The sequence below is a fragment of the Ceratotherium simum genome, chromosome 8 (assembly GCF_057802395.1).
Source record: "Ceratotherium simum simum isolate JZ-2026a chromosome 8, ASM5780239v1, whole genome shotgun sequence".
Classification (NCBI taxonomy): Eukaryota; Metazoa; Chordata; class Mammalia; order Perissodactyla; family Rhinocerotidae; genus Ceratotherium; species Ceratotherium simum.
This window is the reverse complement of record NC_141907.1, coordinates 5357834-5384453: the sequence shown is the minus strand read 5'-3', so window position 1 is coordinate 5384453 and position 26620 is coordinate 5357834. Positions and strand designations below refer to the sequence as shown.

The 26620-nt window shown below is 54.4% G+C and overlaps 1 protein-coding gene across 1 annotated transcript in view; it reads right to left on the bottom strand.

Moving 5' to 3' along the window:
• The window catches only part of PPP2R2C (protein phosphatase 2 regulatory subunit Bgamma), a 140346-nt gene extending 114173 nt beyond the window's left edge, over window positions 1-26173 (bottom strand). The window contains exon 1 of the mRNA XM_004432257.3: window positions 25786-26173. Coding sequence (XP_004432314.1) covers window positions 25786-25855 — 70 coding nt within the window. The 5' untranslated portion in view covers window positions 25856-26173. The remainder of the gene's footprint in view (window positions 1-25785) is intronic.
• Window positions 26174-26620: the final 447 nt, after the last annotated feature.

The window sequence follows — 26620 nt, the reverse complement described above, 5'->3', positions numbered from 1 at the left end:
GAGAATCACTGTGCAAAAGACAAAATGTCTCCACGTTTCTAAGCGATGACTAGCTGGACAGGCGGCTTTGCCCTCAGCGGTTTTTACTTTGACGTATTGTAACGATCTTGGATAGATCAGAGACACGTCCACTAGACAGACAAGCAGGCTGCAAGGATCATTTCCGTGCGGCACCTTCACATCTACTGCCCGGTGGCATCAAAAACGTCTCCCCAAGCCTTTTCAAGGTGACTCCTGGTACTCTCTGCAACAGCTAAGAATATTCCAGATTCTTGTTTGCTGCTCAGATAAGACATGACATGCTGGGGTCACTGCACACCTGCATCAGCCACCGTGCATTTAATTAATCCAACTGGAACTCATGGAGGGGAAATGAATTAACGAAGTTTGCAAAAGGACAGACTGTAGGAGAAGTTCAGCCTGTTCACCTGTTAACGAAATATTCCCAGGACAGGCAGGAGTGACTGTCCTCACCTTACACAGAAGCGTAGCTTCACAAATGGGCTGGTGAGACTGTAAAGGTCAAGTTTTAGAAAAACAGAGTTCTAAATGTATAACTTTCCCTAATCCAAGTGGCTCAGGGAGCCTTTCTAAGCACCAAGCCTTCTGCTTGCTCTGAACGTTCTCCTCCTGACGTGACGTTCTGGCGGGGGCTCTGGGACCCCCCTCCTCCCTGGGTTCCCACGTGTTCCGGCACCTGAAGCAGGAGTGGAAGACCTGCCGCCCCTGAGTGCCCATGTGGCCTCGAGCCCCCTGAGGCGCCTGCACTGGACGCTCCCCAAGGACTACACGCTCACCCCGAGAGCCAGCATTTCCTGGGTGTGGGCCCCGGTTCAAATCTTCACTCTGCCCCCTCCTAGCTGAAGGACGCTGGGCACATTACCCAACCTCTCTGTGCCTCAGTTTCCTCTTTATTTTTTTGTTTATTTTTGGTGAGGAAGATCAGCCCTGAGCTAACATCTGTTGCCAATCCTCCTCTTTTTGCTGAGGAAGACTGGCCCTGGGCTAACATCCGTGCCCATCTTCCTCCACTTTATATGTGGGACACCTCCACAGCATGGCTTGACAAGCGGTGCATAGGTTCACACCATGGATCCGAACCTGCAAACCCCGGGCCGCCGAAGTGGAGTACGTGAACTTAACCACCATGCCACTTCACCAGCCCCCAGTTTCTTCACTTTTTACAGTTGACAATGGTACGTACCTACAGGGTCATGTTGAAGGTTAAGGTAAAGTGCTTAGAACAGTGCTTGCCCCACAGGACGTGCCCAGAAACCCTCAGTCACTATCCAGAGACTCCACAACTCAGGGGCGTCCCCACAGTATCTTCCACCTCCCCTGGCACACAGGACTGAGGTCCCCCACCTGCCCCACTCCCACCAAGCACAGCTGACCTGGAGGAGCACAGGCATCACTTCTCCAGCCCCACCTCCACCCACTCACCGAGACTCACTGTCCCCCAGTGTGGTCTTAACCCACTCCCACTGCAGGCCTGGCAGCCAAGCCACTGGGAGGCGCTGAACCCTCGCAGAGCCCTGGAGCTGGAGTCAGACCTGGCCTTGAGGCTTGGCTCCGCCTCTTCCCAGGCGTGGGCAGAGGGCATGCTGCCTCCCTGAGCCTCAGTTTCCTCATCTGTAAAATGGAAATTAATGCCGCCCACCTCACAAGACTGCCATCAGCATCAATGAAAACTACCCACAGGAGAGCCCACTGCATGCTGAAGGGCGCTGTGCACACAGGGGCTCAAAGGAATTGATGAGTCCCACCGTCCTGAGGACACTTCTACAGGTCACCGAGACCCCGAGGCCATTCCCAGCGGTCTCCCTGCCTCCAGGAGCTTGTCCATCAGCCACCTGCCTCATGGCCATGGAAATATTGATGATGCCTGCACAGCACTGCCTGCCTGCAGCCACCTTCTCATCCCCCCTCACCAGCCATCTGTAAGCAGGGAGCCCGTGTTCCCATTAATCAGATGATAAAAGCGAGGATGGGAGAGGTTATACGTCCATGTCAGCACTCTCTCCTTGAGCAAAGGGTTCTGCTGGAAAGAATAGATCTGCTGGATAAAGGTGGATGAATGACCGAGGGATGCAACAGAGAACTAAGGACGCTGGACTGATTCGGGCAACGGCAGATTGACAGGATCAAAGCACAGAGGCCCTGCCAAGAGAACTCCGGGAGCTGCGCTGGCTGCAGCCCAAGACCTGCTGGAGAAGAGAGAGTGCTGGTGAGGGCCAGGCCTGGAGGTCTCTGGGGGAGCCGGCCCGGGTCTCATGCGAAGGAGTGGGGGCCTGGACAGGCAGTGCGGGTGGGCTCACAACCATCAGCAGAGGAGAGCGTGGAGGGGCAGTTGGCTTCTCTCAGCCAGAGACTCCCAGCCCGAGCCCCACGAGGTGCAGCAAAGGTCCGGCAGAGGCCCTCCATCCTTCAGTCGGGGACACGCAGCCGTGGCAACTCCATTGCACGAGTGCCGAGGAGCCTCCCACTCTGGTTTCCATGGGAATCCCCTTGAAATAACCCCACGATGGGCTGCTGTTCTTCCCGGCGGGGGAAGGGCTCAGGATAAATGTGATGGAGGGAGGCAGGCACTCACCAGTGCCCAGGATGCCACGGAAATTTCGAGGCCCAGGGCCCAACCCCACACCACTTGCCCACCCACCCACTCACTCACACCAGCAGAGAAGGCCAGGGCCTCGGGACAGACTTGACCTTTATTCCTCTCCTTTATTGGGGTGCAATGAGACCATTTCCTTGGCAGTTGAATGACAGAAGGAAATTGGTAATCTCTCCTGAAACAACATCCATCTGCCTCCCTTTGAGAGAGGCCCCATGCCCGCCCAGGAAGGCTCGGGTTTGCAGGGACATGGCCTGGGGTTGAATCCAGGGTCTGTTGTCACAGCAGCATGACCTGGACAAGCCCCTGAACCTAGAGCGTCCCTTTTCCCAAGTGCTTTAGGTAAGGGCAGAGGGATACAGAAGGGCCCGCACATGCCGCGCCGGGAATCGGTATGCGTTTACCTAATAATCCAACAAGATTATGGGAAAGTTCTCCACGCCACAGATATTCGATGAGCCCCTGCTGGGGGCAGGGAGAGTGGGAGGCTCCATGTGTTCCCTCGTAGGGCATGAGGACGGCCATCGTGCACAGTTGGCAAATGAGAAGAGCGCGGCTCAGAGGAGTTCCCGGGGACCATCAGCTAGTGCGAGGAGTAACTCCTGCCCGCATTCACTGGGCCCTTGCTCTGCGCCAGACACATTCGAAGCCCTTTCCACCATTTCCCGCAGAGTTCTCACAGCCGCTCTCTGATTTGAGAACTGTTACGCCTACTTTGCTGATGGGGACACTGAGACCCCGAGAGGTCACAGAGAGGGGTGGCCAGCCAGGACCCAGGCTCAGCTCTCCTAACACTTCCTTGCAGCCCTCTTAACAGGCCACTCTGGGACCCCCCTGCCCCCACCAGGTCGCCCCACCCCACTGAGGTCCAAGCTGTGGCTTCCTGAAGGCTCAGGTTCGGGTCCCACCGTCATCCTCAGGGCAAGGCCCGCTGAGCCCGCTGATCCACGTCACTGTCCCCTCACAGCTCGGTCACCCCAACCCTCCCCCTAGTCCCAGGGCCCACTCCTCCCTCCCGTCACCATGGCTCCCAGGACTCAGCAGGAGGCCCTAGCCAGAACCACCAGGGCCAAGGTGCACAGGCCCTGCCCACCCACCACTCTGCTGATCCAGGGAGGTGGGCAAGCTGGGGCCCTGGCAGCCAAGTGACCTCCCCAGGACCTTCATCCTGGAGCACAGCCAGGGACAGGAACTCCCACCTCCAAGCCCCTTTCTTCCGTGTCCGGCTGTCCCCCTCACCCCAGATGAACAAAGAAACCAGGAGCCAATGACCACGACCCCAGAGGGACGCGCGGCAATGAGGCGCCTGCATCAGTCAACCGAGGTCCTGGTTAATCGGGGTGGGGCGGGGGGGAGTGCTGACTCCAGCAGGCGCAGACATGTCTCTGCTGATGACACCTCCAGCAGAGAGCCGCTCGCAGCCCCCAAAGATCTCCCCACACTCAGCCTTAGTAACCAAGCAGCCAACCTCCGTCTCCTGAGGGGGGTCCCTGCAGGACCCGGGCCAGGTCTAGTGACAAAGCGCACCTGAGAGCAGGCACCGGGCACGCTCCGCTCAGCATCTCCCCAGCCATAAAGCCCAGCTCTGGGGAGGATCAAGGAAGCAGGCACCACAAATCTGGCTACACTAATCCAAATAAAAATACACACACCCTTTGACCCTCCAATACCCACTCGTGGGAATTAATCCTCCGATATATGGTGTGGGTGTTAATTGGCAGCATCACGCAAAACGGGGAAAAAAAGAAAACCAGATGCAAAGCTAAAGTCTCTCTAGGTGCTGGGTTTAGTCAGTTGTGCTCTGTCCCTTCAGTGAAATCTCTGGAGTGTTAGAGAACTGGCGAGGTCTACGTGCCAATTCAGAAAGAACTGTATTTCCACATTATACCTCTGCCAGGCTCTAAACATTGTTTACCATGTGAACACATGACTTTAATTTTTAATAATAAAAAAGTTTGCCTTTTTTAATGACTATAAAAGCAACTGCTAGTAAAATTTTACTAAATATGTACTTGAGAGAAAGGAAAATACAGACAGCCCCAACCGGGCCTCTGTGCGGGGGTGGGGGGGACAGACGCAGGACTGGGGATGGGGGGACACGGACAACGACGGGGGCCTCGGGTGTCAGGACGGCCACAGCCCCACACACAGCAGGGTGAGTTACACAAAGCAGACAGGAGAGCGATGTCTTCAGCAGAGAAGCAAATTTCCAAGCCCTGGGATGCCAGGCCACCCAGGCAGCATGTGGGGGCCCCCTCCGGCCCCTGCCTGAGAGTTCCAGAAAACGTGCTACATCCCCCACAGGCCCTGCTCTGAGTGGCCAGAATCCCCTCTCTCCTTTCCCCAGAAGCCAATGCTGGTGGGCTATGATTTCTGGAGGAACGGCCAGTCCTGGACATGGGAATGGGGCTCCCAGGGGCGAGAGAGGACTGAAGGAGGCCGCTCCCGATCTGCCAGCAGAGGCAGCTGCGAGAGCTGCGGAGCACCGTGTTTGTAGGATTCCCTCCTCATTCTCTTTCATCGCGTTGCCTGTCCTAGATAGCGTTGGGGGGTGGAGTTTCCTGTAACTAGTGGTGGACACGGCATTCACTTTGGAGTCAGGCAAGGCTGGGCCGAATCCCCATTGGGATTCGATCCCCCCCACCCTGCTGGCTGTGCAACACTAGGCAAGGAGCCTGACCTCTCTGAGCCTCAGTTTCTCATCTGTGCGGGTGGGGGCAGGGAGGGTACTGGCATCAACTGCAGATGGTTGTTGAGACACAGACTGCGGCGCCTCTGGCCGGTGTCCAGCATCCTCTCCGTGGCACCTACTCCACACATACTGGCTTCCCTCGCCTGCCGGTAACACCCCCTTTTTCAACCTGAACACGGGGTCTGTCTCCCACTTTATTGGGGGAATGGCTATCCAGTTCTTCATCTGGGTCAGAGGAAAATCAAGCAATGGTTCAGCCACACTCTCAAAGCTCGCCAGGCGCTTGAAGGAAAACACCAGATGAATGCACAGCGGGTCAGCTCAGGGGACTCCGGCCCTTCAGCGCCCGCTCACAGTGTCCTAGCCAATAATGGATGAAGGCCCGTGGGACAGCGGGCCAACGAAGGCCCGAGCCATCCCGGACACCACACCCACCCCAGAGGGCGGAGGTGTAAGGAGGTGTGTGCAGGCCTGAACAAGGGCTGGATGTGGCATCTGCAGGCCTGGGTTCAAATCTCAGCCCACCCGCTTAGAGGCTGTAAAACCCGCCCCCATTTCCTTGTCTGTGGATTGGAGATGACAACAATTCTACACCCCACAGGAGGCTCCTGAGCTGGGCCTGCCTCTGCCTCCCCTTCCACATTGCCAGCCTCCCTGCTCACCGTCTGGAACCCTCTTCCCTCTCCTCGCTCTCCTCTCCTTGCTCCTCCTCAGATCCTAGAACTTGCTCAGGGCCCTGTCTCTCGTGTACCTCCAACACCAATCTCAATGCCCGTGCATAGCAGGCCCTGATCAATACGTGCTACTTCCCTTCTTCCAGGAAGCCCTCCGTGACTTCCCATGGCCCCAGCCCTCCTCTGGGCAGCCCAGCCCCCAGGCTCCTTCTTGCCACCTTCCCAGCACTGACTCCCTGTCCACCTGGTCTGTTCTAGGGACTCCTTGGGACATGGAGCTTGTCAGTCACATCCCCAGCCATATCCCCCACTCCCAGCAAAGCACCCGACACACAGTAGGTGTTCAATGAACTGTGGGCTGTCCAGGAGAATCAATATGCACAGATTCCCACCACACCTTAGTAAATGCTCTCAAACATGTCCATCTCATTCTCTTCCTAACTGGCCAGGCTTCCTGAATCACCTGCTCCCCCACTAAATCCAACTTCTCATTGCGACGAATTCCCTCTAACGCACGTTAAGACCGAATGTGCCTCCCGCTCTGTTCCCTGTATTTTCCGTGTTCTCTACAGTGGACGGTACCACCCCTCTGCGTGGTGCGGCGGGGGGCAGGCCAGCGGGGTGGGGCTGCTTTGTTCCTTCTCTGTTGCAGCCCTGGAGAGGCCGGGTTATAAATCCAGCCGCGCCTGTCTTGTGGAGAAGGTGCTGCACTGCCGATAGGTTTTATAGCCGCCTGTTTACAAAGCCGAAGCGTAATTAACCCTCAGCCCCTCCCCGCAGTCCTGCTGTCCCCTCAGCAAGGTTGGGGTGGCCGGGGAGGAGGGAGGAGAAGGAACCCTTTCCTTCAGCTGCTCCTTTGCGCTCTCCGTCCGACTGAACTAAGTCCCCTTCACCCTCCACCTCCCCCTCTGGCCTCGGTCCTCCAGGGACTTGGGGTGTCTGGAGCCCAGTAAATGGCACTCCTGTTCCTGCCCAAGTCTGAAACCCCCCGAGAAGGAGAGGAGGGTGAGGTGTGTAGAGTTGGGCTCAGCAGCACCTGGTCCTGAGAAAGGCCCTGGGGAGGACGTGGTGTGAGCGCGGACACCAGCGGGACCCGCTGTCCCAGAACCCAGAGTTGACCTCATCCGCCTCACCCCACCCCCAGCCTGCCCCTGCATGTCACAACTTGCCCTAACCCACAAATCAGAGTACACCCCTCGCCCCGCTCCAGTGTGGGGGGGTCAGGAGGATCCCTCCCCCAGGAGGAGGGCTTGGCATAGGGCCCCCCAACAGCCCGGATGGGAGATAGGAGGGCCAGGTCCCACTCTGCTTGTGCGATATTGTTGAAAAATCAGACTTGTGCCTTCCTTAGATTTATAAATGGACCAGCCACCTCCTGCTGGCCTGGGGCCATCTGTCCCCTCAGAATGACTTTGCGTGTCCCCACTCACATCCCGAATGTGTGACTCTCCCTCCCCAGTTCCCCGGGCACACCCCGGTTTCACCCTGGTCCCATCTCAGTCCTCCTGGATTGTTCCCTGGGTGGTCACGGGGCCTGTTCCTGGGGCCTGGGCCTCACACCTGCGTGCCCCTCCCTTCTGCAGACACCCTTGCTTCAGAGGACACACCGGCATTTGTGCCCCCAAGGCAGAGTCTTCATTTCACAAATGAGGAAACTGAGGCCCAGGGAGGCCATGTGGCTTCCCCAGGGTCACGCAGCCAGTCACCAGCAGAGCCTGGCCTGCACAGGGGCCTCTAGGCTCACCGTCGTCACCTGTCACCACGCCACAGGGCCCCTTATAAGGATGCAGCTAGAGCGACCTCAACCCCCAGGTTTTCAGCCACTGCCCCAATTTATCACCTGCCGTCCCACTGTCCCCATATGGACACATATATGTAGCCAGACAAGTGTCCCAGTTTGGGGTTTTGAAAATTGGGTCACTGGCAGGGAACGTGCCATCAACAAGGCATGCCTGGGGTTCACTGGTTGACCGCAGGGCTCCACCCCAAATGTTCCCAAGCCCGGGATTCAGGGAGTCGCCTGGAGGCAAAGTCACAAATGAGTTCTTGGCACAAAGCTCGCATGGGTCCTCGGGGCCCAGCTCTGTCCCGCGGGATATCCCAGCCCAGCGCTCTCCTCGAGATACACTCACCCTCTGACTCCGCACAGATCAGGACCCTCCTGGGAACAGATCAGGACCCTCCTGGGAACAGATCAGGACCCTCCTGGGAACACGACGCGCACCACAGGAGACCTCGGGGCTGGGCCAGCCATGGGCAACTGGGCCACACTGCCACCCCGGCAGGCTTGCCCGCTCACCACCTGGATGGTCTGCCCCCATCCCTGGCTCCACCTCCTTGTGGCCACACTGCAGGACGCCCTTCGGTTGGTTAAAGGGCGAAGTGGGATTGGGGTGGGTCAGAGCAGACCGCCTGCAGCATCTTCCCCTGAGGCTGACGAGATGGAGGGGTCTGTACGGCCCCCTCCGTCCGTGGTTCCACTGCTTAGAGGAAACGTGAGCATTTGATGGGACCTAACACGTTATCTTGTCCATCGCCCTTGGAGAGACCCCGAGAGGACATTCTTCTTGGCCCCCGATTTAGAGCTGGAGATACGGAGGTGCCGAGAGGGGCTGCAGCAGGTCAACTGCACAAGGGGCAGTGGGCGCAGAGGAAGGCTGGCCCCAGGGTGACCTGAGTCCCTCTCCTGCCCTTCACTCTGCAGAAGTAAAAGCACCAGAGACAAAGCATGGGGGGAGGGGCCCCCAAAGAGGAAGGAGGGGAGTTAGAAGTCATCGCAAGTGCCCATGGCATGGGGAACAAGCCCTGGGCACCCCAGCCCTGCCTCCGCCTGGCTGGGGGAGGTCTTAACTTCTGGGAGCCTCAGTTTCCTCATCTGTAAAGGGGGGAACCACCCCCACCTCTAGGGCTGCTCACGATTCATTGAGAGAGGGGGAAAACAGACGATGAATGGTTGGCAGGGGGTGGGCGGGTAGATCTGCCCACAGCATGCTTCCTAGCTGGGGGGAGGGCCTTTGGGAAGCTGTCCACTTGGGGAGGGCACCGTGCATCATTTGGACAAAGGCACAGGTGTGAGTGCCCGCAGCCGGCGCAGGGTGGGGTCTCCCGCCCCTCCCTCTTGCAGAACACCCAGGTCCCCTCTGTGACGTGGGTTGCTCCCCCGTGAGCCTCGGGCACCTCCTCCCCACTGCCCAACACAGACGAACCTAGAAGATGTTACACTCAGTGGAACGAGCCAGACACAAAGGACAAACAGCAAGACGGCACTTACATGGGGTCCCGGGAGGACACAGGAAGCAGCTCGGAGGCTCCCAGGGGCTGAGGGGTGGATTGCTTAATGGGGACGGAGTTAGAAATAGATAGCGGTGATGGTTGTACAACATTGTGGATGTCATGAATGCCACTGAATTGTACACTTAAAAATGGTTAAAATGGCAAATGTTATGTTATATATATTTTACTACAATTTTTAAAAAATTAATTATGTAATATACCAAGAAACTATTCAGTTGTACACTTTAAATGGTGAATTGCATGGTATGTGAATTCTATCTCAATAAAGCTGTTTTATAATAAAAATTAAAGGTGTGAACATCTGCGGCTTGGGCCTCCGTCTGGCCAGGGTTCCAGGGGGCAGGCTGAGCCGATCCACGTGGGCCAGCCCAAGGCACCACCTGCCTCGTGACCTGCACCCCTGGGGGACAAGGGCTCCTTCCACAGCCCTGCTGACACCCTGAGGACACGGACCCCCACTTACTCTGAGGCCAGGGGCCTGGGGGGGCCTCTACTGTGGCTCAACACCCCCTCTCCCGGGGGGTGGACGCCGTGTGCGCCCTGTCTAGGACCAGGCCGCCGGGCCATAATGGTTTCCAACCAAACTGTTTCCTCGAGGCTGAGCACATAAGATGATCCAGGAGGCCAGCCCCTAGAGTGAAGCAGAGCAGAAAACCAGCCAGCTCACCCGTTCCCCGCCTGCAGTCCTCCCCCCACGCGGGGGCCCTGGCAAGAAGGCAAGCACAACTCCACCCGAGGGCACCACCCCCAGTATGGGCACCTCACCGCGCGCCCGCAGAAGGGGAGGGCTGGGGGGCGACCGGCAGGCTGCACCCCAAACCGACCCCGTTTGTAGGAAGCACTTCCGCTTGGTGCACACACAGGGAGGCAGGTCTGTGGGAAACCTAGCCACCCCTAAAGGAAGCTTTTACTCACTTCTCGTTTTCTGCATTTATATTTTCCCAACTTTACTGAGATATAATTGACATGTAATGTTGTTCAAGGTGTTGATTTGAGACACTCATATATCGCAAAATGGTGACCCCCGTAGCGTTAGCTGACACCTCCATCAGGTCACACAATTACCATGTCTTTTTTGTAGTGAGAATATTTATGATCTACTTTCTTAGCAACTTTCAAGTACATGATACATATTATTAACTATAGTCCCTATGCTGTACCTTAGATCCCCAGAACTTACTCATCTTTTAACTGCAAGTTTGTACCCTTTGACCAACATCTCCCCATTTCCTCCACCCCCCAGCCCCTAGTGACCACCATTCCAGTCTCTGTTTAGTTCGGCTTTTTTAGATTCCACATATAAGTGAGATCACGCAGTATTTGTCTTTCTCTGACTTATTTCACTTAGCATTATGCCCTCAAGATCCATCCACGTTGTCACAAACTCTGTATTTAAATGGGCAAAACTACAGGATGCTTTTCACATTTCGGAACAGGGACACGGTGTGGAGGAGGAGGCCTCCTCCTCTGACTGGTCCAGATGACAAGGGAGTGTTGGTCCTGAGGTGCAGCAGTTCCAAGGTCAGACAGAGCTCAGCGTGGATCTTGCCCGGCGCGGCCATCTGCGACAGACTATGTTTCCCAAAGAGAGCCACAGCGCTGTCTCCCATCCCACCAGCTCTTCCACAGCGGGACCTGGCCTTCCCTGCACCCCAAGGTAGCGTCTAACTCCCCTTCAACCTCGGCCAGCCTGGAACTCGATGACCTAAAGTGACACAAGCGACAAAGCTGACGTGAGACTCTGAGGAGGTCAGGAAGTCAGGTCTTCCGCCTGTTTCCCGTAGGACCCTTGATCTGGGAGAGCCAGCCACCACCTAAGGGGTCCAACTACCCTGAGACGGCCATGCTGGAGAGGCCATATTAACAGTCCCAGGCGAGCCCAGTCTCCCAGCCATCCCCACCATGCACAAAACATGTGAGTGAAACCATCCTGGACCCTCCGGACCAGACCATCCACCAGCTTAGAAAGGAGACTCAGCAGTTGCCCTGCAGAGCAGATTTGCCAACCAAGCCCTGCCCAGATTCCCAACTCACAGAATTCAGGGGACATAAAAGAATGGTTGTTGTCTTAGGTCACTACAATTTAGAGTGGTTTGTTATATAGTAACAGTAACCATAATACTCACTGTGTGACTTCGTGCCCAACCTCCCTGGGGCTCTGTTTTCTGACATATAAAAGGGGGTCATTCCCACCGCCTCCAAGAGCAGGTAAAAGTTTCAATGAGATCACGAACATCCGTGTGGCGACACTGTAGCAGTGAAGAAAGGGAAGCTTCCCTTATCATCGCCATCACCATCACTGTTACTATGTTACGGTGAAGACTAGAGTTACACACGTGGAGAAAGGCGGTTCACAGCACGACTCCTCTGTACCTCTGCAGCACAGCCGAAGCCCCATCACCCATCAGACACACATCAAGAGACAATGAACGCAGTCATAAGTCACCGTGGGCTGAAGCTGAAATCAATCCTTATTTTTTTTTAAAGCCAGAGAGACAGAGACTGATGGGTTTGCTGTAATCTACAGATTACTCCAGAGCTGCATGATACACGTGGATTTACTCTTTTAAAGATCACCCAAACAAGATTTTTGGTAAATTTTATTTTTAGTTTAGTAGACAACATGATATGTGAATCTTTATTCAAGCCCTTAAAAACACCCCTGTCCTTCCACTAAGAAACTGCTTTCCCGGATAGCCAGAGACAGGAATAATCTGAAACACAGGAACATGTACATGCACAAGGACGCTCAACACATCTTAATTTATGGGACATGGGTGTCCCAAAGTTGGGACATAGGTGTCCAAGAGTAGGCAGGTCTCTACACCCTCTACCCACCAGCATCTGCACCCACCAGCCTCTGGCACGCTCTTGTGTTAACCAAAGTCCAGGAGAGAGGTTCAATCTTCCTGCCTCCACCATGCCACACCTCCACCACACCAACCCTCTGGGACAACCTTCCCACGACCATCACCTCCACACCCCACCCCCACTGCCAGGTCTGCGCACCCCTCCTGGAAGTGCTCACAACCCCTCTGAACTTCACTTCCATTCTCCAAACTCCCGGAGACCTCTGGCCACTCTCAGCTCCCTCTTCCTTCCGTGCCTGGACAGACCACCAAGGTCCCTCCGCCACCAGCAGCTTGTTTCGTCTGTTCATCCACCACGCCTGCCAGGAGCTCCAAGTTAATGCTCTAGCACCCTGGAGCCAGACTGTTTCGCACCTCCGTGCTTCTGCCCACAACGTCCCTACCGCCTGGAATGCCTCCTCCCCTACTCCCTCCTGCCATGCTGGACCAGCTGCTCCTCTGCTCCGGACTCAGCATCTCTGCCCATCTGCTCCCAGGCTGCGACAGGGTCCCACCTCATCCGGCTCCCATCACACTGTATTATGGGCACCTGTTTATGTCCCCCTGGTTCCAGAGGTTCTCAAGGGAGGGGCTGTGCCCTATTCCTCCTCATTCCTGCACCCCACCCACCCACCGCAGGCCATCAACTCTAGTCTCATGAATGAATCCACACACAGTGATTGAATGAATAATTATAGCTATATGATGGACTATTATGCAGCCATTAAAAATTGTTTACTCAGAGTATGTGATGATATGGGGAAATGTAAATATTTAAAAAGATACAAAACTGTATTTATATTACAATCTACAGGGGAGTGGTAAGAAGGAAAAACAACAAAATTGGAACAATGTTTTTGAGGCAGTGAAATCAGGATGTTATTTTTCCCCCTCTTTATTCTACTTTCTGCATTTTCAAATGCTTCTGTAATGAGACAAAATAGAGAAATAAAATTAAAATCTTCTCAGAAGGAGCACCTTAACATACACACAACTTAGCTCCCAGAGCCTGACACATTATGATGATGGATTATATTTTCACAGTTTCAATAAAGAGCCTTACCTCTCCTTGGGGCTATAAAATATTCAGGGTTGTTTTTATCACCTCTCACATTGAAAGCAGGTGTAGGAACCACTATCGTTCAGCCCCTGACTCCTGAAGCCAGTTCATTCCATGATGGATTGTTCCTGAAGCTGACAGGCTGGCTGGAGGTCTGCACGGCAAACACAGCAGAGGGAAGGTGTGTGTCCCTCTCGCGGTGATCCATGGGCTGCCTAACCATTTCCACAGTGAGGAATCGAGTTATTTAATATTCTTGGGCTGTCGCCTTCAATAAGGAACATATTGACTGTAATCCTCCAGCCAGGGTTTAAAACATCACCGTGGCCTTGACATGTGGAGGGCCACACAGTGTAGCCACTGCCCATTTGGAATAAATGCAGGGAGTTCTCACTGCATATTGGGGACCACAAATGTGCCCATGCACGCTGAAACCATTCAAAGCGATCTCAACAATCAGTGTGGAAATTATAACTGTTCCATGACCTTTAAAATGTTTTTCAAGATATTAAAAACCCTCTTATTGATGGTTACAAATGTAAAGGGAAATTAAAAGTAGTAACACTAGCATTTATTTGTACACAGTAATTTAAAACATGAGAAACACTGAGAATTCAAGTGTTTTATTTCTTTGTAAAAAATGTATTGAGAGCAGTTTGAACAGTGCTAGCTTCTTCTGCTTGTTGTATCACTTAAGACACCAGGCAAGCATCTCTTCTTTGCCTTGGAGAATTGTCTTGCTAAGTTTAGGTCAGCTTCCAAGATTTTACCCTATGCACTTTCAACATCGTGAAATATCTTTAAGACTTCCTTTAACGTGAAATGTTTTCCCGGAGTCACTTCCTCCGGGACATCTTCATCTGTTTTGTCACAGCCACCCTCCTCACTTGTGTCAATAAGTTCACCTTCACTCAGTTCCTCTGGCTGCACAGAAGAGTCTCGAATGGCGGCAGCTTCAACATTCCCAGGATCAGCAATTTTTCCTACACCTCCATTCACTTTCACTCCAAATCTCTCCTCCAGCATCATCACTTTTCATTTTTTTGCTGAACCTCATCTTCGTGGGACAATTCCCTCTTTCGATGATCCATGAGTTCATCACAGGGAAACAAGGAGGCAACCCCACCACACGCTTTGCTGTCTGTGTGTGAACTGACAGAAGTGTGGTGACCGACCAGCAAATGACAATGTAAGAAGTGACTCGGTCATAAATCGTGATGCACAAACGTTATTTCCTTAGTGTTGTGTGGACTGAGGAAGTGGTGGCAAAGTTTGTACTTCATGCAATTACCCACAGTTACCATACGTGGTAGATGGACCGTGTGGCTGGGGGACTGGCATGATTTAACTGAACTGTGGTGACTGAAATCTGTACATATGGAACTGTGCGAAGTGAAGGCTGTTTACACTCAGGAAATTTGGCCAGGGGAAGGTGTGGCATTTGGTTAAAAAAAAAATCTGGACTGCTCTGAGGTCAGATCTGAAGATGTGCCATTTGTTCATTCAGTCATTCAAACACATATTCTCAGCACCAAGTAGGTACCAGGCGCTGAGCTGTATACAGAGGAAGCAGACATGTCCAAGGTCTGTATCTACATGGACAGGACTCTAGGGCCTGTGTTTCTGAAAGGCCCAGGTCCCAGTCCCATCTTATGATGTGAGCTGAGTCACCCCTCTTGGCTGGGACTGAGAATGAGGGTTCTTTAGTTATAAGCAATGGAAACTGACACAGGCTAACGCGAGCAAGAAGGAAGCTACTGGAAGGCTCCGAGGGAGCCACAGAATCAAGGAGAGAGCACAGCAGCTGGACAGGGGACCTCAGAAGGAGCAGGGCCTTGGGCAGGACTGGGAATTCAACTTCGGGAATCCACGGCTATTCCATTACCTACTGCTGTGTAACAAATCACCTCTAAACTCAGTGGCTTAACACGGGACGCATTTGTTTGCTCATGAACCTGCAATCTGGGAAGGTCTTGGTGGAGATGGTGTGCACCGCTGAACAACCTGCCCTGCATCTCTCAGCTGATGGGAGGTGAGGAGGGGGCCTGGAAGGAGGGAGGAGCACACCCTGGGGTTGATTCCCAGGATCCAGGCAACCACCCATCAGCCTCCCAGACCTGGGATCCAGACACGGGTTAGGGACAGTGGAGACAAACCACAATCCTTACAAAACAGTAACGAAGGTCTTCTGCAGTCAGTGGTCTGAAAACGGGACAGAGGACTGGTCTCCATCAGAAAAGACTTAAGAGACAGAACAACAAATGCAGGTGCATTTGGATCTGGGGTCAAACCACCCAACTATAAACAGACAGTTTTGAGACAACTGGGCACATTGCTAAGATGGACCAGGATATAGTTTGGAAGGAATCTGTACTCATTTTGTGAGGTGGGATGGTGGTATCTGGTTATGAAAGAAATGCCCTTACTGTTCACAGACATCTGCTGATGGAGGGGTCAAGTGACCAGAGTCTTGAATTTGCTTAAAAATGCTTCAGCCAAAAGGGGAAAGTCAAGGAAGGAAGTATGGTAAAACCTTGAGAGCAGCTGAAGCGAGGCAGTGGGAGAGGAGCAATTCCATATACTATTTTCTCTACTTCTGGACATATTTGAAAGTTTTCATTAAAACTTTCTTGAAGTTGGAAAAAAAAAATTCAAAAGCTGATAATGATAATGCAAGTAGTTCCCTTTTATTGAGATTTGTGTGCGGTGTGTACATTATTTCACCTAATACTCACAAGAAGCCCAGGTGGCAGTTCTCCCTCTGTCTGACGGATGGGAAACCAGTTCCGAGGCTGAAGAACCAGCCAAAGGCTCACGGCTGTGAAGGACTGGAGCTCAGCCTGGGGCCCAGGTCCTGGTCTCCAGCATCGGCAGCCCCAGGTGTCAGGGCTGCAAGCTCTACAGGTGGTCGGGGTGGGGACGGGGTGCAGGAGGCCAGGCCCGCCCAGAGGAGGCCCTGGGCCTGCAGTTGGAGATCCCATCCCTGCTTGGGGCAGCCGGGACCTCTGAGCCGCCTTTGTTCTGCCTCAATGCACCATTCAGCCCAGGGTTCTGGGGGACAATGGCTTCCACTGTGCAAGGAGGCAGTGCCCATCCTGGGCAGCACAGCAGCTCCTCCCAGGTGGGTCTTGTTCCCCGGACAGGCTGGCAACTGCCTCCTGGGCTCAGGCAGAGGAGCCTGGATGCTGTCAGGGGACATGCATATATCACTTCACATATGCTGTTCCTCCTGCCTGGAATGTACTAGAATGCCGTATCCCAACACAACAACAAGACCTGGGGAATGCCGCTCCCTTCAGTGCTGAAGTGCCTGTCCTCCACAGAGCTGTGACCATCACCCCACCGCCATCCACCTGTGCGGCGGAAGGGATCCCTTCTCCTACTGACCATCTCTAATGCTTTTAACCACACACGCAGCTGTGACAAATGCATTGCTGCACACCCAGTACCACATCAGGCCGCCCTGGATTCAAACCCCAAGACCCTCCTAAGCTGGGCGCATAATCAGAACTGAATGGACCACCTGCCCCTGCCCTGTTGGTCCCGCTACGCAACGTGGAGGTCAGGAGTGTGGGTTCTGCAGGCAGATGGACCACATTAACCTCAGCTCTGCCTCTTACACATGTGACTCCACGCAAGAGCCAAGCCTCAGTTTTCTCCTCCGTAAAATGGAGATAATACACACAACATTGGGTTTTGTGACGATCCAATAAGATGACTTACTTAGCATCTGGCATATAGTATGTACTCAATAAATGTAATGGCTGTTGTGTTTGTTTTATAATTATTTAACACCAAAGTCCATGTGGGTCATTTTGCACGAGGGCTGACCAGCAAGGCCTCTCTCTTTGTATGGCCCGGTTTAACTAGCAAGACTCCCCAGGGCACTGTGGACTTGCAGATTCCTCCAGCAACTCCAGACTCTCTCCTGAGGCGGCCCACTCTCTCACTGGCATCCAAGACCCTGGGAGGGCCGGGCCCACATCTCAAGAAGCACACAGCCTGGCTCGTGTCCACAAAATGAGACTGGGAGTGCAGAGTTCTCAAACGTGCCTTCTGGGACCTGGAGTGTTTGCCCCAGAGGCAGTAAGACGGGGTGGGAGGTGGGTGGGGCAGGAGCCGTCCTGGAGTGAGGAGAACAGAGAACAAACTATTCTGCGTGCCTACAGGGAGAACTGGTGGGGAGACGAGGGGCGCAGGCTACAAAGGTTCTTGCAAATAGGGCATCACCAAAGCAGTGCCCGAGGGGACCAGGCGCAGGTGTGCAAGCGCCCAGAACACGAAGAGCCAGAGCGGTGCCTTCCCATGCTGTCCCCCCTGACGCCTGGCGGCGGTTAATGCCGGTGACCCATCCTTCTTCCCACCTCCCTCTCTCCCTTCCTTTCCGGGACTCTCTCGGATCTGTGACTCCAGAATCCTCCCGTTTTCCTCCTTCTTCCAGAGCTGGCCATCCCAACTCTGTCACCATCACAGATTCCTTGTTCTCTGTCCCGTAGATGTTGGTGAACCCCGGGCTCTGGCCTCAGCTCTCTTCTCTCCTTCCTCTCACCCCCACCCTCACTCTCCCTGCCCCAGCGACACGGGCTTCTTCTGTGCTTAGCACAAAGTAGGCGCTCCAGAAATACTTGTTGAATAAATGAATGCGTGAATCAATGAGTGAGTGAGTGAGCAACAACAATGTCCAGCATCTAACGTCCCCCTGGCATATAAGGGTGATCAGGAAATGTCTGTAGAACAAAAGGGGAAAAAATGCTCAACCTCATTGGTATTCAGACACGAATTAAAACAAACATTTTTCATCTGTGATATTTGCAAAGGTCACACAAATTAGAATACCTAATGCTGATCAGCATGTGGTAAAATAGAGAAACTTTCTGGAGAATAATTTGGCAATATGTGTCAAGAATATTAAACCCGCTGATAATTTTTACATAAAATTGCATGCATAGGACTCTCTCCGAAGAAATTATTCCAAAGTTGGGGGAGGGATGGGAGTAGGGATCTTCATCCACAAATACTGTTCATTCACTCAGTGTGAGTTATAAAAGGAAAAAAAGCAACCTAATTACCCAACAATCAGGGGGTGATTAAACTGTGACACATCTATTATGGGAATAGTATGCAGCCAATAAAATGATGGAATTCAGGGGCGGGGGCTGAGGCAGCCACTTACACACCCCTTTGCCCTGCTAGGACTTGAGAACACACAGAGAAGGAGGACAAAAAGAGAGAAGTCAAAAAAATTTGCTTTATTAATGGTAAACCTGGAGGAAAAAATGAGCTAGGGATCCCTAGTCCAGTGCCTCTCCTGCAGGGCCTGTGGGAGAAAGAAGTCTGAAGGCTGGACTCTAAAAGGAGGGAACTGGAGGCCTCCTCCCGGAGCAGCCCGTGGGGTGAGGGCCCCAGTGGGCAGGGGAGGAGCAGGGACCTTTAACAGTATAACCCCACCCAAGAGGGAAAGGTTGCCCAATGGGTGACAGGCTCTCCCCATTTCCACCAATCACAAAAGCCAAGGGGGGTGGGAGGCGGGCCAAGGATTCCACCCTCCCAGGAATTCCGGCCTTCCCCTGACAGCAAGTAGGGCCAATTACATCATTTGCGGGGCCCAGTGAAAAATGAAAATGCAGAGCCCCTTGTACAAAAAGCAGGGAAAAAGTGTCAGTAAAGGTACTAAAATATACAGCTTTTTCATTTTTTCCATGACTTGTCATGGTGCTATTTACTTGCTATTTAATGCCAACTGAAATAAAGAAAAAAAAGTTTAAATTATTAGCATGAATTTTATGGCTCAGCATTCTATTATGCAATTTCAGTTTTAAATGCAAACAGAAGAGCACTGAACTGGAATGCAGCGTCACTGAAACACACCGCTCGTATCTGGTGGCTCCCACACGCATACGCACTTCGATCTTCCCAGAGCAGTAGAAAAACTGCACAAACCCAACTCATCTGTTTCTGTTTCACTTTTTGATGCTCGCACATGCTAGGCACACATCTCTACCCTTGGCTCAATGACCAATAAGAGCTGAAAGGAAAAGAAGCTGTGGTTGTCCTATCTTTCCTTTCCTTCGGTGTCGTCATTTCAGCATCAGTGATCGGCTAACACGGGGACGTTACATGAGTAAGAAAGGACGTGACAGGGTTCCTTGGGCCTTGGTGCTTCTGAGAATGTCACTGCCTCCTTTCTGCATTCAGAACAAGTTCTGGTTCAGACATAACGCGTGGCGTCCCAGGGCTGTCAGCACCCTTGCTTACGCAATCACAGACACACTGATCCGGTGCACGAGCACAGAATTCTGGTGGCCCCACAACGCGTGGGAGCTCAGCGACACTCAAAGTGAACACAGCAAGTGTGTTATGGAAGACGCACAAGGAAGAGCAGAGACACCTGTTGCATGTGTCGCCTCTGCTCACGCACGTGCTCCACTGTCCCATCAGACGTCACTTACAAAACATAGGTTCAAAGATGAGATTATTAAACATTTCAAGACGGTGACAGCAGAGCATGAAACCAAGCACACGGTCCTTCTAAGTATGGGGCCCTATATGACTGCACAGGTGGCACACCTGTGAAGCCAGCCCTGTAGCAAAGCACTGGAAAATTCTTACAATCTCACGCTTAATTAGAAAAGTAGCCTTGGAAATTGTTTACATAGAGAGATTACAGCTTTTACTAAAAACAGACATGGGCATTAAAAAAAGACTGGAAGGAACCATCACAGACTGTGAACGATGTATCTCTGTGAGGTGGGCTGGGACGGTTCCTTCCTCTTCATCGGCCTGTTACTCTGCAATCCTCTCCGTTAAGCCCAGCAGCTCACAAGCCACACTGCCAGTTCTCAAGACCTAACATACCTCTTACAAAACCTCCCTTAGCTCTGCGGGATCGAAGGATAAAACCCAAAAGCTGTAGCAAGTTAAAACAACCAGGAGACGATGTGGAAAAATTTTATCAGAATTTGATTTCCATCTTGCAGAAAGAAAAATGAAAAAACCTTGCTCCGTGACTGTACCAACCTTTAAGTCAGGACTGATGGTAAATAAACGAGCGAGTTGTCCACAGCGGGGGTGTGGGGCTGGTCCACACGACAGTCTGGGGAAACAGGTAACAACAATGACCCCTCACACTGGAGAACTTGGAGTCCCCGTGGCCTTCGCTCGTTAGAGCCTATAACAACCCTGGGCAGGACGCAGTGAGGGAAACTGAGGCTCAGAGAGGCGATGCGATTTAGTGGAGAACACACAACTGGTGTCCCAGCGCAGCCTCCTTCCCTGCCCCACCGCTGAGATGGAGACAACATGAGCTGTGAAACCTCAAGAAAGCTTGTGGAAGTGACACTCCTCAAGGGAAGATAAGGAACCAAGGTCTGAGCAGCCCATATCTTGATCTTCAAAAATCGAAGCCTGGCCCTCCAGCTCTCCCTCGGGGCTGGCTCTACGTCAGTGCCACAAGTAATGCCCCCTCAGCCTCGATTTCCCCATGGGCTAGGGACGGAGTCGGGTCAGCCAGTCTGGTGACAGTTCTATGGGCTAGTCTAACTCTTACCCCGAAAGAACGGGTATCATGATTTATGGACAATATGTATTAAGCACTGACTGTGCCCAGGCCCTGCGCCACACCGTCTAATGCCATGAGTTCACTGAGAGCATTCCCTTCATGGAGCTGGGTTGGGGGTTCACGAGATGTACAGGCCTCGTGTCAAGTGATCTAAGCAACGAGCTGGGAAGAAACTAAGGCTCAGAGAGACCGTGTGACCTGCCCAAGATTACAGACCCAGAGCCAGACCCCACGGGAACGCAGGTCTCCTGGCACCAGATCGTGGGACATGTCATCTGGCTGGAAACGCCTCCTCAGTAGGGCAGAGGAGGGGAAACCAGAACTTGGCAATTTTGACTTAAGTGCATTAAAAGAGATCAAAGAGGATTCCTAAAACAGAGGGCAAACAAATCAAAGTCCCTCTGGGTTTTATGTGTCTTGAGTCTTGGTCATGAGTGAAGGGTGGCTTCCTGGTTTTCTGGATAACCAGGAAAGGCTGTGCACATAGGGGTGCCGTTGGCTGCAAGTAACAGAGCCTTGGCTTAAAGTGCATAACAATGAGGAAATAAAAGTACCAGCTCACGGAACTGGAAGGTCAGAGGTGGGTGGACATCAGGCCTGGTTAATCCAAGGAGTCACAGATGTCACTAGCGCCCCCAGTTCTCAGTCGCTCTCTGCCCTGCCGTCAACAGCGTTGTTGGCTTAAGCCTTACTCCCTTCAGGGTCTCAAGGTGGCTGCCACCAATAATGGGGCTTCCACGTTCCATCACAAGAGAGAGTGGCTCCCTGCAGCCCTCTCTACTTTCCCCTGAACCTCCAGAACGAACTCCCACATGCATTCTGGAACCAGTCACTGCAAGAGCAATGGGATACCCTCAGACCAAGCTGATCCAGCCAGTGGCCACAGGTCTCCTGCTGGGAAGCACCTGTGTTCTCAGTGGGGTGAGGGGGACAGGGTGTTGTGGAGATCAGCCACAACACCCACCATGGGGGGCCAATTTGCCTGAATGTGGGGCACAAGCAGCACCCCCTCTCCAGTGTGGTTTAGGTCTGGACAGAAAACTGACATCATCCAGGGTCCAAAACATGGGTCAAAACATGAAGACAATTCCATGCGGTAGAAACTGCCTAAATGCCTGATTCAGACAGGCCTGGGACCCCCTCCTCATCTCCCCAATTCCTGAGCAAGCCCCTTCACTCCTCTGAGCCCCCTTCATTTCCTCAACTACAAACTCAGGACAAGCCTGTGGGGTAAACAGATCACTCTGAAATCACATGGGGCACACAAGGATGGCAAGGATACAGGGTTAGGGAAACAGGTACATTTCCTTCCATGGATGAAAGAGGCACGTGCATACAACAGGGTTTAGTGGCTGAGATGCTCGAGGGAGGGAAAGCTCTGCCTGTGGTCCCAGCAGAAAAGTGTGCCCCCAAAGTGCCTTACCCATCAGGGGGGCATCTGGAGTGACTGTTGCTTCCTGAAGAGACCCAGTCACTGCCACTGTCTACCTCTTCAGCATTTGCCACCTCCCCCGGTCCGTGAGCCCCTGGGTCTGGTCCATCACTGCCTGTCCAGGGCCAGACCCAGAGGAGGAGGTGCCTGCTGCATGAAGGAGGAGGAACGGATTTCGTAGATCCAGTCTAGCCTGGAAATGCCTATTCAACTCATCCTAAAGCTGAGTCCGGGGGCTGCAACAAGAAAACAGAGCCAGGAAGACTCCTTCCTGGGCCCATATCCAGCTCCTGAGAAAAGCCTAGACAGACAGAGACTTCCTGGCATCCTCCTCTCCCTGGGGCCCCTTTCTGTAGGGCCCAGGGCCTTCCACTCTCCTAACAGCCTCACCTGCACCGCTCTCCCAACACCCATGCGTCCTTGCAAAGTTCTCTGTGCCCCAAGGTGGCCTGCACCCACACCTAATGATCACAACCCTCACTCAGCTGACTGGAGCCAAGAGTTAGGGGGAAAAAAGGTGTTCTGACTAATTCACACCAAGGTGTGAATGACTAACAAAACCTAAACTCTCCCCAAGGTTTTCGAGATTTTTATAAGAGGTGGAGGAACTCAAGCAGGACTCCCACGGGCGAACATGACATTTAACTTGAGACCTGAAAGATGAGGAGTCAGCCATGAGAAGAGCAGGAGGTGGGTGTTTCAGGCAGAGGACACAGCCAGTGCAAATGCCCTGAGACAAGAAAGAAAATGGCCTGCTTAAGGAACAGGAGGTAGATCAGAGCCACTGGAGTGTAGTGAGCAAGTGTTTGTGAACCAAATGACCAAGTGGAACAGGAATTTGTACACCTCGGTCTTTTGCAATCTCTTAGCATTCACTATTTGCTCATGAAGCTCCTTCAGGAACAAAACTTCTAAATTATAAGAGTGCTGTTTATTAAATGCCTCCAGTAGACCAAATGCTATACTGGGTGCTTTCTATATTAGCATTACCACTAGTGACCCCAACAGCCCTGTAAGATAAGTCATTATTATTTCTCCCTTTACAAAGGGAGAAAGTGAAGCTCAGAAAGGTTTAGTAACTCATCCAAGGCTGCACGGCACAGGCAGAGTCAGAAGTAGGATTTGAACACAAGTCTGTCTGACATCCAAATCTGGGACCTACCTTGTGCTCTCAGCACAAAACGCGAGCAAGATGCAACAGTGTGGAAGTCTGTTTTCACTCAGGGAGGCCAGAAATCTCATACAATTCTAATTCTAATAATTATTGTTATTGCTTTCGCTCCTTGACCCTGCCCTCCCTGAGGGCAGGAATTTCTGATCCGGATCCTCTCTGCATCCCTAACACCTGGGCCCTATGACCTACACACAACTAGTGTTCAGTCTGGGACGTGGACAAAGGCCAGGCCTCAGTTTCTTCATCTATAAAATGGGGTGAGGGGATGTGGATCTTGTGTGAGGCCCCAGCACACATGGGTGCCCCCATACTTCCGCTGCCAGTTAACAGAGCATGGTTCCGAGGTGGCTCCTTCATCCACCATCTCACCTACTCACAGAAACCCCAAAACCTGTAGGCAGGATTGTATTATTCACTCCCATTTTACAGTCGGGGAAACTGAGACAGTGAGAAGACTCTCCTCAACATCACAGGTCCCTTCTAGAACATAGGCTGCCCAAGGGCAGGCTCTCTGTCCAGTCCCCAAGGCTCACACAGTGACTGGCACTTGCTGAATGAATGAAGGGGAATTAAAATCATCACTTCTCACCCTTATAGCTATGCACTTTCCCCTTGCTCTCACCTGCTAAGAGCTGGTGCATTGAGGAAAGAAAGGGGGTAGGGGGGAGGATGAAGAAGGAATTAATGTCTGCACGTGTCCACTCTGGGTCAGGCCTGGTGCTTTTTACTTTTAATCACAAAGCCCTGAGACCTGTCCATTATCGTCGATGTAGAGATGGGAAACCCGCGGCTTCCTCCAGAAAGCCAGACCAGAAGGACCTGCCAAGTTGCCCTGTCTTTCGGCCAGAGCCAGACCACTGGGGCACCTGCCAGCAACCCAGAGGCCTCTTTCACCCTCGGCGCTCAGCAGGCTGGGAGCGGAAAGAACACCCCGGCCACACGCTGATCCTTCCTCAACCTCACCAAGGCAGGCGACAAAGGGCCCCTCTCAGCTCCCTGGGCCCGGAGAAGCCCTGGCTTGGGGCAGAGCCCTCACCCAGCGCGCAGCCCTGGGCAGCCCTGCCCCCTCTCCCTCACACACACCCATCAGCAAGGCATGACTCAGCGGTTCCAGAGCCGGGAGCCAGGAGCAGGGAGCGGGGAGCTCCGCCACTCAGCATCCCTCCGCCCGGGGTACACAGGGGTACACACCCAGCCTCTGCTCTCCCGGGTCAGGACGGCAGGGAGCCCGCCAGGCGCCGGCCCAGCGCTCCCCGGCCTCCGCAGGGCTCCGGCTACGGGTCCGGCCTCCTTTCCGGCGGAGCCAGGCATCAGCGCAGCGGACACCACCCTGGAGCGGCGTCACCGCCGCCGAGCCCACACCGGTGACCTGACACAGGCACCCACGCGCACCAGCCCCGCAGCACGCAATGCCCAGGGCCCCTCCCACTGGGGCAAGCAGCAGGGGAGCTCTTGCTAAAAACCCACAAACACTTCTGCAACCAGTCCAGCAGCCCCTGGGAGGACGCAGACAGTCTCTAAACCCGGGGAGGTCTCCTGCCCAAGAGTCCCCACCGCCGCATGCTGACACCCCGCGGTTAGCTCTCCCCATCCTCGATGGAGACTTCGCTCCGCGGGCGCCTGGCTGCGGCTGGCTCGGGAGCGGTCCCCCCATTCCCCGGGCAAGGTGTGGCAGAGGGACCCTTGGAGGTTACTAGCCTATGAGAGAGGGGCGCTGACCCTCGATTGCACCAGCCGCGGGGTGGGGGCTGGGCTTGGGCTTCTAGGGCCAATTTAGTGGATTTCGAAACGCAGGGCCCATTTGGGGTGGTATATTCCACTTTTTTGGAAAATTCTGACAGTTTGGGGCCAGCTGCTCTTGTCTCAGTATGAGTCACCAGGAATAAAAGACCAACCCCAAACCGGCCGCTTCTCCCGCCCACTAAGGGACCCTGCCTCTGGAGGCACAGCGAGGGGCCGAAGACAGCTAGCCTCTCCGAGGAATCTGGCAATGAATGGATTTTTTTTCCCCCTGGGTCCCTCTTCGTCTCCGGGGAGTGGGCAGCCTAGAAAATTCTGCGGGCTTTGGGCAGGGCTGAATGGAAAACCCAGGATTCTAAGCCATTAAATTTCCCTGGGATTTCTTCACCGGCTTAGCCGCAGGGATGGCCTTTTTGAAAACCATGGCCAGGGCCCATTCAGGATGGCACCAGGCCTGGGGGCGGAAAGCTGCCTGCCGGAGGGCGGCGCGGAGGTGGGCGCTGCCCTCCCGGGCGGCTGGGCAGCGGAGGCCGGTGCACTCGGGCTCCCTCCCTCCCGGCCCCGGGGTGGGGTGGGGTGGGGTGGGGCGGGGGGACACGACACACAGCGCGCGGTCCAAACCTTCGGAGGGCATTCGGTGCGACGGCATCCCCACGCCGCGGCCGGCCGGAGGGGGCCTCAGACAACACGTACGTTACCTTCAGTCACATAGCTGTGGTCCCGCAGGAAGCTGTGGTTAATTTTCCGCGTGTCCGTGTCCTCGCCCATTGAAGGCCGTGCCTGGTGCCCTGGGCATGCCCCGCCGCCGCACACCGATGCAATCCGCAGAGGTTGCGCCGGGCGCGCGGGCCATGCCGCCGCAGCCTAGCAGGGGCGCGGGCCGCCGGGGCCCCGGGGGGTGGGCATCGCGGCCGGGGGCGGCCGGGGACGGGTGGAGCGGCCGGGGCGGGCGCCGCGGTCAGGCGAGCGCGCGGCGGGCGGGCGGCGGCCGCGGGTGGGGCGGGCCGGGGCCCGGGCGCGCATCCCGGCCGGCCGGTGCGCGCTGCGTCCGTGCGCCCGGCGGCGGCGGCCTGGTGCCGGTGCGCTGGCGGCGGCGGCGGCGGCGGCGGCGGGAGGGGACGCGCGGCGCTGCGCCGACCGAGCCGGGGCCGAGCCGGGCTGCGCGGGCTGGGGCCGCCGCTGTCGCAGGCCCCTCCCTCGCGCCGCCCGCTCCTCCGCCCCCGCGGCCCGCACCGCCTGCCGCGCGCCCGCCGCCGAGCACTCTGCAGGTGGAGCCCCGCCCGGCAGAGGCGGCCCCCGCGGTGTTCCGGCCCTCGCGGGTGGGCACCTTTGGGGCCTGGGCGCGCCAGCGGGGAAGGGAGGAAGGAGATGGCCAGCTTGGGGTGGGGCACTGGTCAGCTGAGCTTTAGGGGGGCACCTTGGGTGCCCAGGTGCTCCAATTATGGAAGAGATGGCCAATGGATGGAGGAATTAGAAGGGAGGGCAAGCGGGCAGCGACCTGAAGGACAGGGAGGGGATGGGGGAACAGCCGAA